Source organism: Vitis riparia, chromosome 10, assembly GCF_004353265.1.
Source record: "Vitis riparia cultivar Riparia Gloire de Montpellier isolate 1030 chromosome 10, EGFV_Vit.rip_1.0, whole genome shotgun sequence".
Classification (NCBI taxonomy): domain Eukaryota; kingdom Viridiplantae; phylum Streptophyta; class Magnoliopsida; order Vitales; family Vitaceae; genus Vitis; species Vitis riparia.
In genome coordinates this window covers 465,279-478,894 of record NC_048440.1, presented here as the reverse complement: position 1 = coordinate 478,894, position 13,616 = coordinate 465,279, and the positions used below count along the sequence as shown (strand labels likewise).

The 13,616-nt window shown below is 33.6% G+C and overlaps 1 protein-coding gene and 1 long non-coding RNA gene across 2 annotated transcripts; one reads left to right on the top strand and one right to left on the bottom strand.

Annotated features, from left to right (window-relative positions):
* Positions 1–1,103: 1,103 nt before the first annotated feature.
* Positions 1,104–2,358, top strand: LOC117924171. The gene is made up of 2 exons (XM_034842754.1): positions 1,104–1,402; positions 1,579–2,358. Exons 1-2 carry the CDS (start codon positions 1,241–1,243, stop codon positions 2,134–2,136), a joined length of 720 nt encoding a protein of 239 aa, XP_034698645.1. The 5' UTR covers positions 1,104–1,240; the 3' UTR covers positions 2,137–2,358.
* A 4,697-nt stretch (positions 2,359–7,055) lies between these two features.
* Positions 7,056–13,179, bottom strand: LOC117924246. Its single transcript, XR_004652746.1, has 5 exons — positions 12,563–13,179; positions 12,060–12,176; positions 11,305–11,420; positions 10,319–10,367; positions 7,056–7,301 (listed from the first exon to the last, which is right to left on the bottom strand). It is a non-coding gene; the product is annotated as an uncharacterized LOC117924246 (long non-coding RNA).
* Between the last annotated feature and the right edge of the window lie 437 nt (positions 13,180–13,616).

Sequence of the window (13,616 nt, the reverse complement as noted above, 5' to 3'; positions counted from 1 at the left end):
TTCTTGAAAAACCTATTTTTAAATCCAAAACGTGAAAATCATTGCATATTGAACAGGAAAAAAATAATTATGATACTAATACTACTACTAATAATAATAATAATGTGTGTTATGATTTATAATCTCCATCTGTTAGAAAAGTTCATTTTTAACTCAAAACCTCAAAATAATTGCATATTAAAAAGGAAAAAAATTCTAACATATCAAATCGAATGTTGCGTTGAATTTCCATCTAATGTGTAGTAAAATATAGGGATGGCAACGGAGCAGGTTTTTTGGGGTACACGCCCCACCCCGCCCCGCCCCTAATGGGACGGGGTTAAAATTTATTAAACGAGTTTGGGACGGGTATGAGATTTTTTTTTAAATCCGGGACGGGTTCGGGGCGGGTTTGAGTATTGCCCCGTCCCGCCCTGCCCGCCCGTTTACATATAAAATTAATTTTAAAATTTAATTTAATTTAAATTTTAAAATTTAATTTAATTTTAATTTTAAAATTAATTTAATTTAAAATTTTATTTTACTATTTTAATATATAAATAATAATATTTTTAATAAAATAAGTTATAAAAAATATAATAATTTTATTATTTATAAAATGTATTTATTTTAATGTAATTAAAAAATTTTAAAATAATTTTTTTTAAAAAAAACTTCCTACACCCGCCCGCCCGCCCGCCCCGTTTAATTTTTTAAATGGGACGGGAATGGGAATTGGTTTTGCTAAACGGGGCGGGGCGGGGTTGGGATGGGGACCGTCCCATGTTGCCGTGCCGTTGACGTCCCGTTGCCATTTCTATTAAAATATAAAGAATCTTTCTATTTATTAGTACTTGGATGTTGAAGTAGTTGGATTTTGATATTTGATTACACGCGTCAGCCGGTGACACTGGAACAGAATCCAACCAGATTTGCAGATTCTGACAAAAAGGGTTTGCCTAAGCTATCAATAAATTACAAGCAGTTAAATTCGAATATTTGAAGGGTGGAATCTAGAAATGATGTCTTTTACATGGCATAAAATCAGTGGAATTTTCCTAATAGACGAGGAGGAAAGAATACCCGGTGGGTGGCGACCGTGGGACTGCCATAGCGCCTCCAGCCTCCACGTATGATTTCCACTGCCCCCAACCCTCTTTAAAAATCCCCCCTTACGTCTCTCCTTCCCCATCGATACCTTCCGTCTCCATTCTCATTATCACCTCTGCTGCACTCGCACTCTGGAGGAGCTCTGTGGAATATGGAGAAACAAATCCTTGATTATACCTTGGTTCCTGCCGGCCTCCTCCTCATGTTGACTTACCACTTCTGGCTCCTCTTTCGCATCCTCAACCACCCCAACAAAACTGTCATCGGCTTCAATTCCCTCAACCGCCGCTTCTGGGTCAGTGCCATGATGGAGGTAACTCTAATTTCTTCTCTCTTTTTTTTCCCCTCTTATTGTTGATTGAAAAAGACAAAAAGGAAAAGAAAAAAGAGATGAAAATTTTGGTGGGTTTTGCTGATTTGGCATCATGGGACATGGGTTGTTGAATACGATAGTAATTGTTGGGCTTTTGGGTTGATGGCATGTCGCAGGATGAGTCCAAGAATGGGGTTCTTGCTGTGCAGACGCTGAGGAACAACATAATGGCATCGACCGTATTGGCTTCAGCGGCCATCATGCTCAGCTCCGTCATAGCAGTCTTGATGACCGGCAAGAATGGTGAGCGTTCATTTGGGGTTGTGTTTGGAGACAAGAGTCCGATGGGCATCTCCATAAAGTACTTCGCCATACTAGTCTGCTTCTTGCTTTCATTCTTGCTGAATGTGCAGTCAATTAGGTACTACAGCCTTGCCAGCATCCTCATCAATGTGCCCTTCAAGAAGATGTATCTTTCCCCACATTCCCATCACCTCACGGCAGAGTATGTGGGCACTACTGTGAACAAAGGCAGCTACTTCTGGTCACTGGGACTGCGGGCCTTTTACTTCTCTTTCCCTCTGTTTCTCTGGATCTTTGGTCCCATCCCTATGTTTTTATCCTGCCTTGTCATGGTTTTGATGCTCTATTTTGTCGACGTCACCTTCGAATCCAGCTGGCCTATTGGGCCCTCTGAATTGGAGGAGAATCATCCCCACAACAGCGAAGTTTAACGGTTTAATGGCTTAATGACTTAACGGTTTAATGGTCATTCTTACACATTTAGTATAGAAATATATCCAGTGGGCATCTAGATTAGAACAGAAGCAATTTGCGTTCAACCCAAGTTGAATTAGATTGCACATTACTTACAGAATATATCAGCTCCTTCTACAATCATGTTCTGTTTGTATCTTTACTAGAATTCTCAATAAGATCAACAACTGTTTTTTTTTTTTTTTTGGCTTAAAAGGTATATTTTTGGATTTTGGAGGGCCATGTCCGTTTGATCTACTTGTTATCTTTTTGTTGTTGCAACAGAGTGAGACACATGTGGGGCATGGAAATAAATTAAGCAATAATTCAACGGGAACATTCCTCAAGACTAGCTTTGTAGCAATAACATCTTTCATCTGAGCCATGTTATGTCTTAGGACGGCCTTTTGACAGTCCTACCATTCATAGCAGTCGGCCCGACCTTGGAGTTCCTAGCACGATTTCATCTGACAAGAGTTGAGGAAAGCTCTTAAATTAATTCATTTGTATTACTTTTGCTTGTGGGTCTGAGAAGTGAAAGTGTGCCCTCCAATATTATTAGCATGGGGCGGTGACTGCTAAGTGGGTAGTTTAGTAAAGCCAAAGGAAGAGTTGCATCAGCCATCATCATGTTCATGGAATCCTTCCTTGTGGATCTGTTTTGTACAAACAGTAAGTCTCCATCCTTTTTAATATTCCTAAGTTTATTCAAAAATGAGATTGTGACAGAACACAAAGATACAGTAAGCATTATTTAACTGAGAAAATTCCCGATTAGATTGGACCTACAATATGGTCAACTCAGCTCCTTTTTGTTGGGTGTGGAGGGCATATGCTGATTCTATATCAATTTACCCCTAATCTGTTCTATAGAAGTATGTTGGGACATTTTTTAGTGACTGCCCTATTTGTTTCTACATTGTTTGAGAACCTGAACTGAGATTGATGTTGGATGATGTTAGGAAGTGTCCCAAATTCCTAATTAGTATAGATTCCTTTTTGTAAAGAATATTATATAGAATATATCTAGGTTGATATATTATTGTAATATTAGATTTCCTTATAGAATAAGGAAGGTTGTTGGAAATATCTCTATAAATATTCTAGGTCATGAGGGGAAAAAGTTATGAGATGAAGATGGGCCTGTAGAGACTATACAAGGTGGATAGAGATGTGAGGAAGAACGGGAGGTACCCGGTGGAGCAAGATGACTCGTAGTAAGGTATGGATACAAGGAGTGGGGAAACATGAGATGTTTCGGGAACCCAATAGTTGTATCTGGTTCTGTCCTCTGTAATATTCTCTATTGTATAGTGGAATCATTATCTCTCATCCGTTGACGTAGGCATGGTTGGTCGAACCACGTTAAAACCTCGTGTACCGTATGTGTGATTGTTTTATCTTTGTGTTCTTGAACTAACATTGTTGGCATCAAAGCTTTCGCTGGCACTACAACACTTCCCTAATTAGTATAGATTCCTTTTTGTAAAGAATATTATATAGAATATTTCTAGGTTGATATATTATTGTAATATTAGATCTCCTTATAGAATAAGGAAGGTTGTTGGAAATATCTCTATAAATATTATAGGTCATGAGAGGAAAAAGTTATGAGATGGAGATGGGCCTGTAGAGACTATACAAGGTGGATAGAGATGTGAGGAAGAACGGGAGGTACCCGGTGGAGCGAGATGGCTCGTAGTAAGGTATGGATACAAGGAGTGGGGAAACATGGGATGTTTCGGGAACCCAATAGTTGTATCTGGTTCTGTCCTCTGTAATATTCTCTATTGTATAGTGGAATCATTATCTCTCATCCGTGGACGTAGGCATGGTTGGCCGAACCACGTTAAAACCTCGTGTACCGTATGTGTGATTGTTTTATCTTTGTGTTCTTGAACTAACATTGTTGGCATCAAAGCTTTCGTTGGCACTACATTTTTTGTGTCCCTAGTTGGTCTATGTTTTGCTCGACTTATTATTGATTTTTGAGCTATATTGTGGAGACCATTAGAAGGTTATTTCAAGTTCTAGCTTGATTATTGGAGGCCCCTTAGGTCTAGTTTTTGTTTTGGGCTGAGCTTTATAAGACTTTTTAAAAGTTTTTGAACCCTTTTGGGCATCTTGGTTGGGATGAGGACATGTGTTCTCATCCTAGTCATCCATTTCTCTTTTAAAGGCCCTTTGTCTTTTTGTGAGAGGCATCATTTCTCATGTTTTGGAGGAGACATTTCTACAAGGAAACAACATGTTTTTAAGGGGGTACTGTTAGGAAACAACATGTTTTTTTAGATGTGGCTAGAGAGAGAGGTGGTAGGGAAAGACCTTTTTCTATAGAAAATGAGAGGCTTTTGGCTGGTGGATGGTTAGGGAGTTGCAACTAGCCCTTTGAAGGGTAAGCTTAGAGTTCTAAGAAAAAAAAACCAAAGAAAATGAGGCTTGAGAAGAAAGATAATAGAAGAGATGAGCATCCTTTGAGAGTTACAAAGGGAGCTTGAGGGGAAAATTCTCAACTAGAGAAGAAATGCTTGAAGAATATGCAAAAGTAGAAGAATCAGTTCTCTAGCTGGTGGAAAAGGAAAACTAGAGAAGAATAAGAAGAGTTTAGTTAGGTTCTCGGGTTTAGTGAAGAGAAAAATAGTTTGGTGGTTTTTCAGTTAAAGAAATGAGAAACTTGCTAGAAGCACAGTAAACCTTGTTGGAGAGGAACACTCTCAGGTACAACTATTGCGGATTCATTATTCTTCTTTATTGCCATATGATTTTTCCTTTTTTCTTGTTATTTCTTATGGGCTACATGATTGAGCATTGATATAAGGCCATATATTTGCTTTTATTAGATTCCTGAGCTATTCTTGGTTTGTTGTTGTTGATCTATTTTTGCCTCTTTAATTTTGGTTTGGAAATGATTTGAATATGTTTTGGCTTTACTACATACTACTTGGGAGATTATGTTTTGGTCCATGTCTTAAATTCGTTTTGGGTCATCACATTTGTGATACCACATGATTTGGAACTCTGTTCATTGTAGCTTTCTAGATTGAGTTTTTCTTCTTTGTTGCTTTTGTTTATTTCTTATATTTCATCCTTGGTTTTTTTTTTTTCACCCTTATTTTGTGTACTTCTTATACATGCCTTTATCTTTATTTGTGCTTTCAAACGCCATAATAGACATGTACTGTGTCCTACCACATTTCCTCTATCTTCTGCTATAAGGGCATGAGCCAGATTTGGGCACAAAATGGGGGGACTTTTCATTTATGGTCAGGTTTAGAAATTCGAGTTTAGCAATTGTGGTGATGGGATCTATGTGGAGATAGCTCTAGTGGAATTTTATTGCTAATTGAGTGATATGGAGACTACATGAAAGATGTTAGATGAGATTCTACAAAAATGGGTTATTTCGTGGAATTTGATGATTTTGGGATATGCCAAAATAGGGTATATGGAGAAGGCATCATCATCCAAGAAGCTAGTTGAACACTTGGCACGTAGTAAGAAGCAAATAGAGTAAGGACAACAACTCATTGTGGTCTAGAAAAGTAAATTATTCTTACCCATAATGCTGACAACAGTTGGGCCTAATAAAGTTACAACAATGTTATTGTTTGGAACAGGCAATCCAATAATTAAGCGACAAAAGGTTGTAGCTGCTTAGGGTCTTTCCGAAATTAGTTCTCTTCAACATGCTATAGAAAGTGATATAGCAAGTGTAATCCCCATTGATGTATCAAATCCTGAAACAATTGCTCTAAATAAAGATTTAACATGTCCAAAATTTGTTCTAGACGCATATTCCCCTTAATTTAATGGTGAACTGACCTAAAAAATTGCTATTGGTGAAGACATAGATATAGGTGATGAGACAATCTTAGATGTTCTAAAGCCTAATGTCCTGGATGGTAATTCATCTTTCATAAGAAACCAGAACTCAAATATTAAGATTGATTGTGGAAACGCAAAAAATAAGCTTTTCCATATTGATGTTATATCCTCTGAGAAAACCTAGTTTGTTCTTGAGAGAAGTATGATGCTATTTGCCTGGTTTCAAAGTTCCATAATGTATCTACCACCACTATGATTAATCAAGGGAGCAACACTAGATGGAGTTAAATTGCATGAGAATGATGTTTTGGTAGTGTTGTGCTAAGAATGCAAAAAAAGGGTTTTCTTCATTTATGTTTTGGCTACTGACAATAGAAGCAATTTTTCCTTAGTGAGAAAGGTTCCTGAGATCACTACAAGAACTACTGAAGCTATTAAGAAATTTGAAGTTGAGATTGACAAGCCATTAGGTCTCACCTTAGGGAAAAAGCTTGGTGGTAGAGTGGTTATCATAGCAAAAGAAAGATGGGATAACTATCAACGCATGGGTATTTAAGGGGGGTTCTTAACACTACAAGAAAAAAAGGAATCAATGACGTTTTTTATGCAAGAAAAGTATAAGATGACACTTCTCTAAAGTGTCCTCTTCTCTTCTGTCATTATATGTTTTAGTCAATAATGACGCTTTTAGGAAGGCCATCTTTGATTTATACTTTCAATGACACTTAAACAAGTGTCATCTTTGAATAACATTAATGATGACACTTATAAATGCGTTATCTTTGAGTATTTTTACTAAAATAATTTTTATAAAATTGTAATTGTTGACACTCATATGGGCGTCATATTTGGATTATTTTTTCAATAACACTTTTAAAAGCACCATATTTGGTTATATTAATAATGACACTTAATAGATGATGCATTAAGCATTTCATTTTAATAATAATATTTTTTTAAATAATGAATTTCCTATATAATTAAATAAAAGCAAAAGCAATTATAAATAATTAAATTAAATTGAATTTTACAAATTAAAATATCTCCAAATATTAATATACAATGGCTTAGTTTGAATAATTAGTATAATTACTTGTTTACAAATTATAAATTTGCTCATTAGATCAAAATATTTCAATGATAATTTTTAAATCCAATATAAGAACAAATATCGATGCAATGACTACAAAAAGAAACCATCATCAACAAAAGCCTAGTTCAACCTCCTAATGATTTAAATGATATCATCTTCATGATTTTCAGCATTGCTTCATTGTAATGATTTCTCATCTTCTTGTAAGCCAATTTCCTTTGCAAGCTATAAATATATATATATATATATATATATATATATATATATATATAACTTTTAAATTATACATGTAAAAACCAATATAATTGAAACAAAAAAAAAATATATAAGAATAGAAAATAATCCAACATGTTAATTAGATTTTGTTCAAGTAAAGCAATAAAACAAACATACTAATTAGTTATATCTCAATCCCACTTGTAAACAATTTTCCTTATCATTAATTTTCATGCTGTATTTTCTTAGAACATTTTAAATCTTGAAATCATGACAGGTTAACTTAATCTTGAAATCATGATAGGTTAACTTTAGATAGGATATTTCTTTCATTGAAAAGATAGACTTTTAAGAAGTTATTCCCATGACTATTGTGGATGATGCCATTATCGATATCTAATATTTGAAAATTCTATTTTGACATTTTTTTTAACAATATCCATGATTTGGTTTTAAATATAATTTTTCTATCATTGTGTTGAAAGAAAAATAAAAATTACTATGGCTAGAAATAATTTGCTCTGTTTAATTCTTTTTTTTTTAAATCATGGTTACTATGACTTATTCTTTTAGGATTAGTTAAATAAAATATCAAACCTTGGATATCCATTTCTCCAAATCATTGTATATCATAATTTTTCTATACTTCATTTTTTATTTGTAAAATCATTAGAGCACAGTTGACCTAATGCATTAAAAGATGAAATTTTTAGCAATGATAACAAAAATGAATGAATGAAATTTATCTAGCTATATCTAGTTTCACCAATGTGGTTTTGGAGTCACCTTTGTAATTTGGTTACCTATTGTGATAACTAGCTGAACACTTGCAACTTCTATTAATACTCTTATCAGGAACAACGGTTTTGGTTATTTTTCAAATCAACCAACATTTACCTCATGCACAACTGCAGGTGATGGCTTTCCATTCCTTGTTTCAGTTTCTAAATTCTCCGTTTACACTTTATCTTCTAATTATGATGGTATAGAGACATCATTTATGTTTCCATTTGCAAGAACTACCAAGAATTGAAACATAAGAACAAAAAATAAGTCAATCTTACAACATTTTCAAAAAATAAATAACTCTCAAATAATAAATTATAAAAACAATTCTTAAAAGTAGTTTTAGATTACTTTTAGAAATAAAATTTTATGTGAAAACCAAATATAAAAACCAACTTATTTTTTAGATGCAAGTATAATAAAAAAAATATAAAATATTTTTCATGTTTTTCATTGCTTTTCCAATTACTAAAAAAAAACCTTTACAAACAATCAAATTGTTCTAAAAAAGCTATAAAATTTTCAATAAATATATTTATCATATGTGTTTCCATCTTAGAATTATGTTTTCTATTATTTGGAACAGTTGAAAACAATTTCCAACATACCACAAAGAAAGAGAACACAAGAAATTAAAGAAGCAATTTTTTTTAAATAAGATCCAAAAAAAAAAAAAAACAAAAAACCATAAATTAAAATTAAAAAAAAAAATTGATAGCATTGAAATGGAGAGGGATAGTAAATTCAAGAATATATTCAATTTGGTTATTAGAAGAAATCTTCAATTTTTTTATACTTGCTATTCTCTAGAATAAGGAAACATATAATGCACTATTCAATCATATAAAAAAAATTGATTTTTTTTGTTTTTTTGACTAATAGTAAGTTACCTCACTTTGATGTATGACCATCACCAACACCTTCACTTAGAAATTTTACTAAGAAAAGTTAGAGTAGATTTAGCCACATCCTGATTATGTGGTTCAGTAATTGTAAAAGCTCACTATTGCAACAAGATGCACTAAAAGCCTTAAGATGTATATATCTAGAACAGTTTCTACATTTAAAGCCTCATCATCAAGTGAAGTAGTGTCTAGGCCTGTAGGTGTCATTTCCTTAATTCTTTGTGGAATTTGCTAGGAGTATAAAAGAAGGGTATAGGTACAAAATAAAAAAAAAAATGGAATGAAGCCGCTTTTGTTTCCATAATTGAAATAACAACAAAAGTAAAAACTAGAAAGAAAGAGGAGCCTAAACTGAATCTAAAGCATACTAATTTTAAGGAACAAAGAATATACCATTTATATTATATCAATATGGATGAGAGTCGTATAGGTATATGAAATTTTGCATTAAAAAAGAATAAAATAAAATAAAATTCAATGTTCACATGTAGGTTAGCACTTACTTCTTATCTAACTCTTTTTATACTTTGGTTGTTAATGCAAAAACAATCTCAACATCACTAAGTCTCCATCCAACCATGACCAAAGGAATTTTCTGGAACAAGAAAAAAAAAAAAAAAAAAAAAAAACCATCCATCTAATAGAGAAGAAAACTTTAATGCCAATAAAATAGTATATATCCAGTAAGGAAATTGACATAAATTTTTTCCTACAGGTCGTGAGGTTCAGAAGATTTTTTTGTAGTACTATACCCGGTTTTAAGAAACAAATATATATATGATGATTCAAAATTGTAGAATTAGAATTCAGCAGCTTGGATTGGTATATGGCATTTCTTAGAATAGTCATGGAGGTGGTACTTAGCACTAGAAATTCATTTTACTATGTTCCAAGTTTCCAATCTTCTTGGTAAAGCTCAATTGAATGAGCATACAAACTTAAAGGTAGGTTTGTGATGGAGGGTCGAGTGCTTGAAAACCTTAAAGACCACTTTGGAGAGAAGGGACTCAATTTGAGAAGAAAATAAAGAACATAAACCCCAAAAACTGTAGAATGTTTTTCAAAATATAGTTTGAAGATGAACTAAATTTGAATATAAATTAAATAATGATTGGTACACATAGAACCACAATATTTTGTTGAAATTAAATTACAAAAGCACTAGAAAATTGTTTTCTGATAAATTCAAAACATTTTCACGTGGCATGATGTTTTTGGTAAACAATGTTAGAAAAGTATTTGAAAACTTCCCTTGAACATGACTAACAAATCTTCTAATTGTAAGTTCCTGATGTTTCCTAATACTAAATAAGTTTCCTAAAAAGCAATATTTACCTTAAGTTGGCCTTCTACGTGTGCCCTGAAGATGGACTTCACAACAAACCTGAAAACCATATCAAGAATTAAAATAAAGGAAGAAATTCGCATATACTTAAGAGACCATTTCAAATAATTGCCTTGTAAAGTCCTTTATAATCAAGTGGAGCAATTTTTACAAATATAGCTCCTTCTTTTAATCTGTCCACCATCTAAAAGTGAAATATAAGGCATTAATGAACATCAATTTTCCATTGTTTACACAAGGAAAATACATAAACATGATATACAATTAGAACCACAATCCAATATACCTTTAATGGAGTTGTAAAATATAAAAAGTTTTGTGATACTAACATGATATACTTATAGTTTGAAAAGAGGTAGAGATCTAAGCAAAGATATATCAGTATTTGTTACATGAGTTATATGTTCAAATAGTGGCTTAGACAAAAAACCTACCTACATAAAAGCCACTACTTCTGAAATATAGAATAGTGTATTGAGGAATACCCATTGACTTTCCTTTCGCAGATCCACCAATTCCCTCTCATTCATCTCATTTCCATGCATAGAAAGTTAACAATCACTCCAAAAAATATTACCCTAGTCTTGTTACAAGTAGCAAACCAAATTACATATGGAAAATCTAGGGTACACATTAACCAGGTGGCACAGGCAAGTTTATTAGGTCAAAGGAGGAAATATATTACACATACAGGAAAGTAATCATACATGCAACATTTGGCCAATCACCTCACTAACACATTGGGCTAAAATAAAACCCAAAGGAATGATTTCTTGGCCTTTTTCTTTGTGGCCAAAGCATTTGGATCATTCTTTCATGTCTGCCTTTTTCTAAAGACATCATACAACTAGCATCTTTATTAAAGGAGTGGTTTTCTCTTTGCATGTCCACTATGTGACCCACTACTGTTCTTGTCTTTGATAGAATAAACAACTCAAATTTATGAATAATCACAATGGTAAAGCTTAAAACATACCTTAAAGCTCAAGTAGTTAGCATAGTTGTGCCATGCATAACCCTTTTTACATAGCCAAATTTGTTAGGCTTAACCAAGTTTTCTTTCTCTTTGTCTATTACAAGGCCTCCAATAACCTACACAAAAAAATTAAATAGAATGCACTCAAAGACATGAAAGAAAACACAAATTCAATAAATGTAAGAATGGTGTCACAATTTAAACTTCTCTAGTTGCATAGATAAAGATTTCACCAAGTTTGGGTCAAATGCAAGTCCATCCAGGAGAAACCCCATGTTCCTTAGGTGGTCCATACAATATTTATATGCCAATCCTTCCCAAGCTTGCACCAGGGGTATAAACCCATGTCAATAATCTCACTGGTTCAAATTTAGTGTACTCCACAACATAAACCTGAAAATTTAGGCGCATTGGAGGAGTTCACAAATCTCTTTCTAGGCAAAATAAGGCAACACAACTTGAAAATCTTTCCTAGGACATTGTCTTATAAATATTAAAATTATGGGTTAGGTTCACAAATTTAGAAGGGAAGGGTATGGTCTCGTGTTTGAGGAAAAAAATATCTTACCCACAAAAAATCACTAAAATGGTTTGATGTTCAAACTGACTGGCAAATAAATAATTGAAACGTGGCCTACCATACTCTAGAGGTTGAATGGTAAAATGTTAGTGCTACTTTAAATTAATAACTTGGAGAAAATCATTGTTTCATCTACTAACAATGGGAAATAGATGAGACACTTGAGTGAAATTACCTTATAGATAGTAAAGACAGAAGAATTTACACCACTCCAGATATGAGAGTGATCAGATGCCATTGCCAGGCCATATGTTAAATGAACCCCTAGTGTTGCTGAAGTAGAGTTCTCAATCTGTTAAACAACAAAGGACAACCATGTAAGTTTACTGGAGACCTTATGCAAATTTGAAGTCACAAATGCATAATTGGAGAGTTAATCTTAAAGTTAGTGACTCCAGATTAGGGAAAACTAAAATTTAATGTTACCCTTTCTCCCCTGTCATCAAGCATGACATCTTGGCCTATTGGAAAAGAGAACTATTTGCTTTGTTGTTCCTTATTAATTCATCAAAAAAATATGGAGTGATTCCCAAGTGCAGAGCAAGATTGGGTAACAGGTTTAGATTTTGGCTATTCCCTGTATAAATTATGTTTATGAACTCCAGGATTACTGATTATGCACAATTTAAAATGAAAAAAAAAAGTTCATACAAGATGAAGTAAATAAAAAGTGTTTACTTCCATTATCTATTAGGAAGGATCTCCATTATCTATTGGGAAAGATCTCTCATACAGTGCTTGGCTCAAAGTTAGTGACTAATTCTCGTCCGTTGCATTTTATGGTATCCTTGTCGAAGACCCTGTTTTCAAGAGAACGAAAACATCCAATCTTCTTCCAACCCATGGACTCCTCTTTTCGGCTGGTCCTTTGATTCAAACTATATTGACCCCAAAATAAACTTTCTTAACCATATGTAGATTAGATTCAAGTCGGCCTTGGAACGAAAAGCCCCACATTTTTTGGCTGCTTCACAGAGGAGATTGAAGCAGGATCTTGAAAATAAAAACCCCCAAACAACTCTGGCGGCTAACTAATTACATGTCGTCATTTCATGATGTGATGTATCACCTCAAAATTGTCTCTTGCCTCACTTGTTGCCGCCCAAATCTACAAGATTTCATTCCTGACAAAAGAATAATTGTAAATCGGGGTGTGAATACTCTTTCAAAGGTTAGGGTTTTCAACGAGAGTGAAGGCTTAGGGTTTTTTATGCTTTAAGGGTTTAGGTCTTTTAAGGGTTTTGATACTCACAACTGGTCTTCTAAGGCTTGTATGAGTGTGAAATATGTCTTTTGGTGGGTACAGCAAATCATATAGAGGGAATGGGAAATATATTACATACTATGTAAGAAATAACATGGCGTTCTTCAATGTTAAGGATGTCTATTGAAATATGTATACAATGATACTTAAAATAAGTGCCAACATCTTTAAACTTATACAATTCAATGACGCTTATAAAGGCGTCATGGTAAACAAACGCCAACATTTTAGTATACCTAAGTAAACAATGACGCTTTTCAAAAGTGCCAAGGATAAGAGCGTCTTTGTTTTAGTTTTTTGTAGTAGTGTAAGAAACCTCTTAACTTTGTTCTTTTTTCTGAAGAACGATTAGGGATTCACTTCATTCATGCCTCTTGGTGAATTGTATGACCATGCAAGAGGTTATCTTGTGAATAATACATGCATAGTTGAAGTTGATGTTGCTATCCGTAGGGTTATTGATTATTG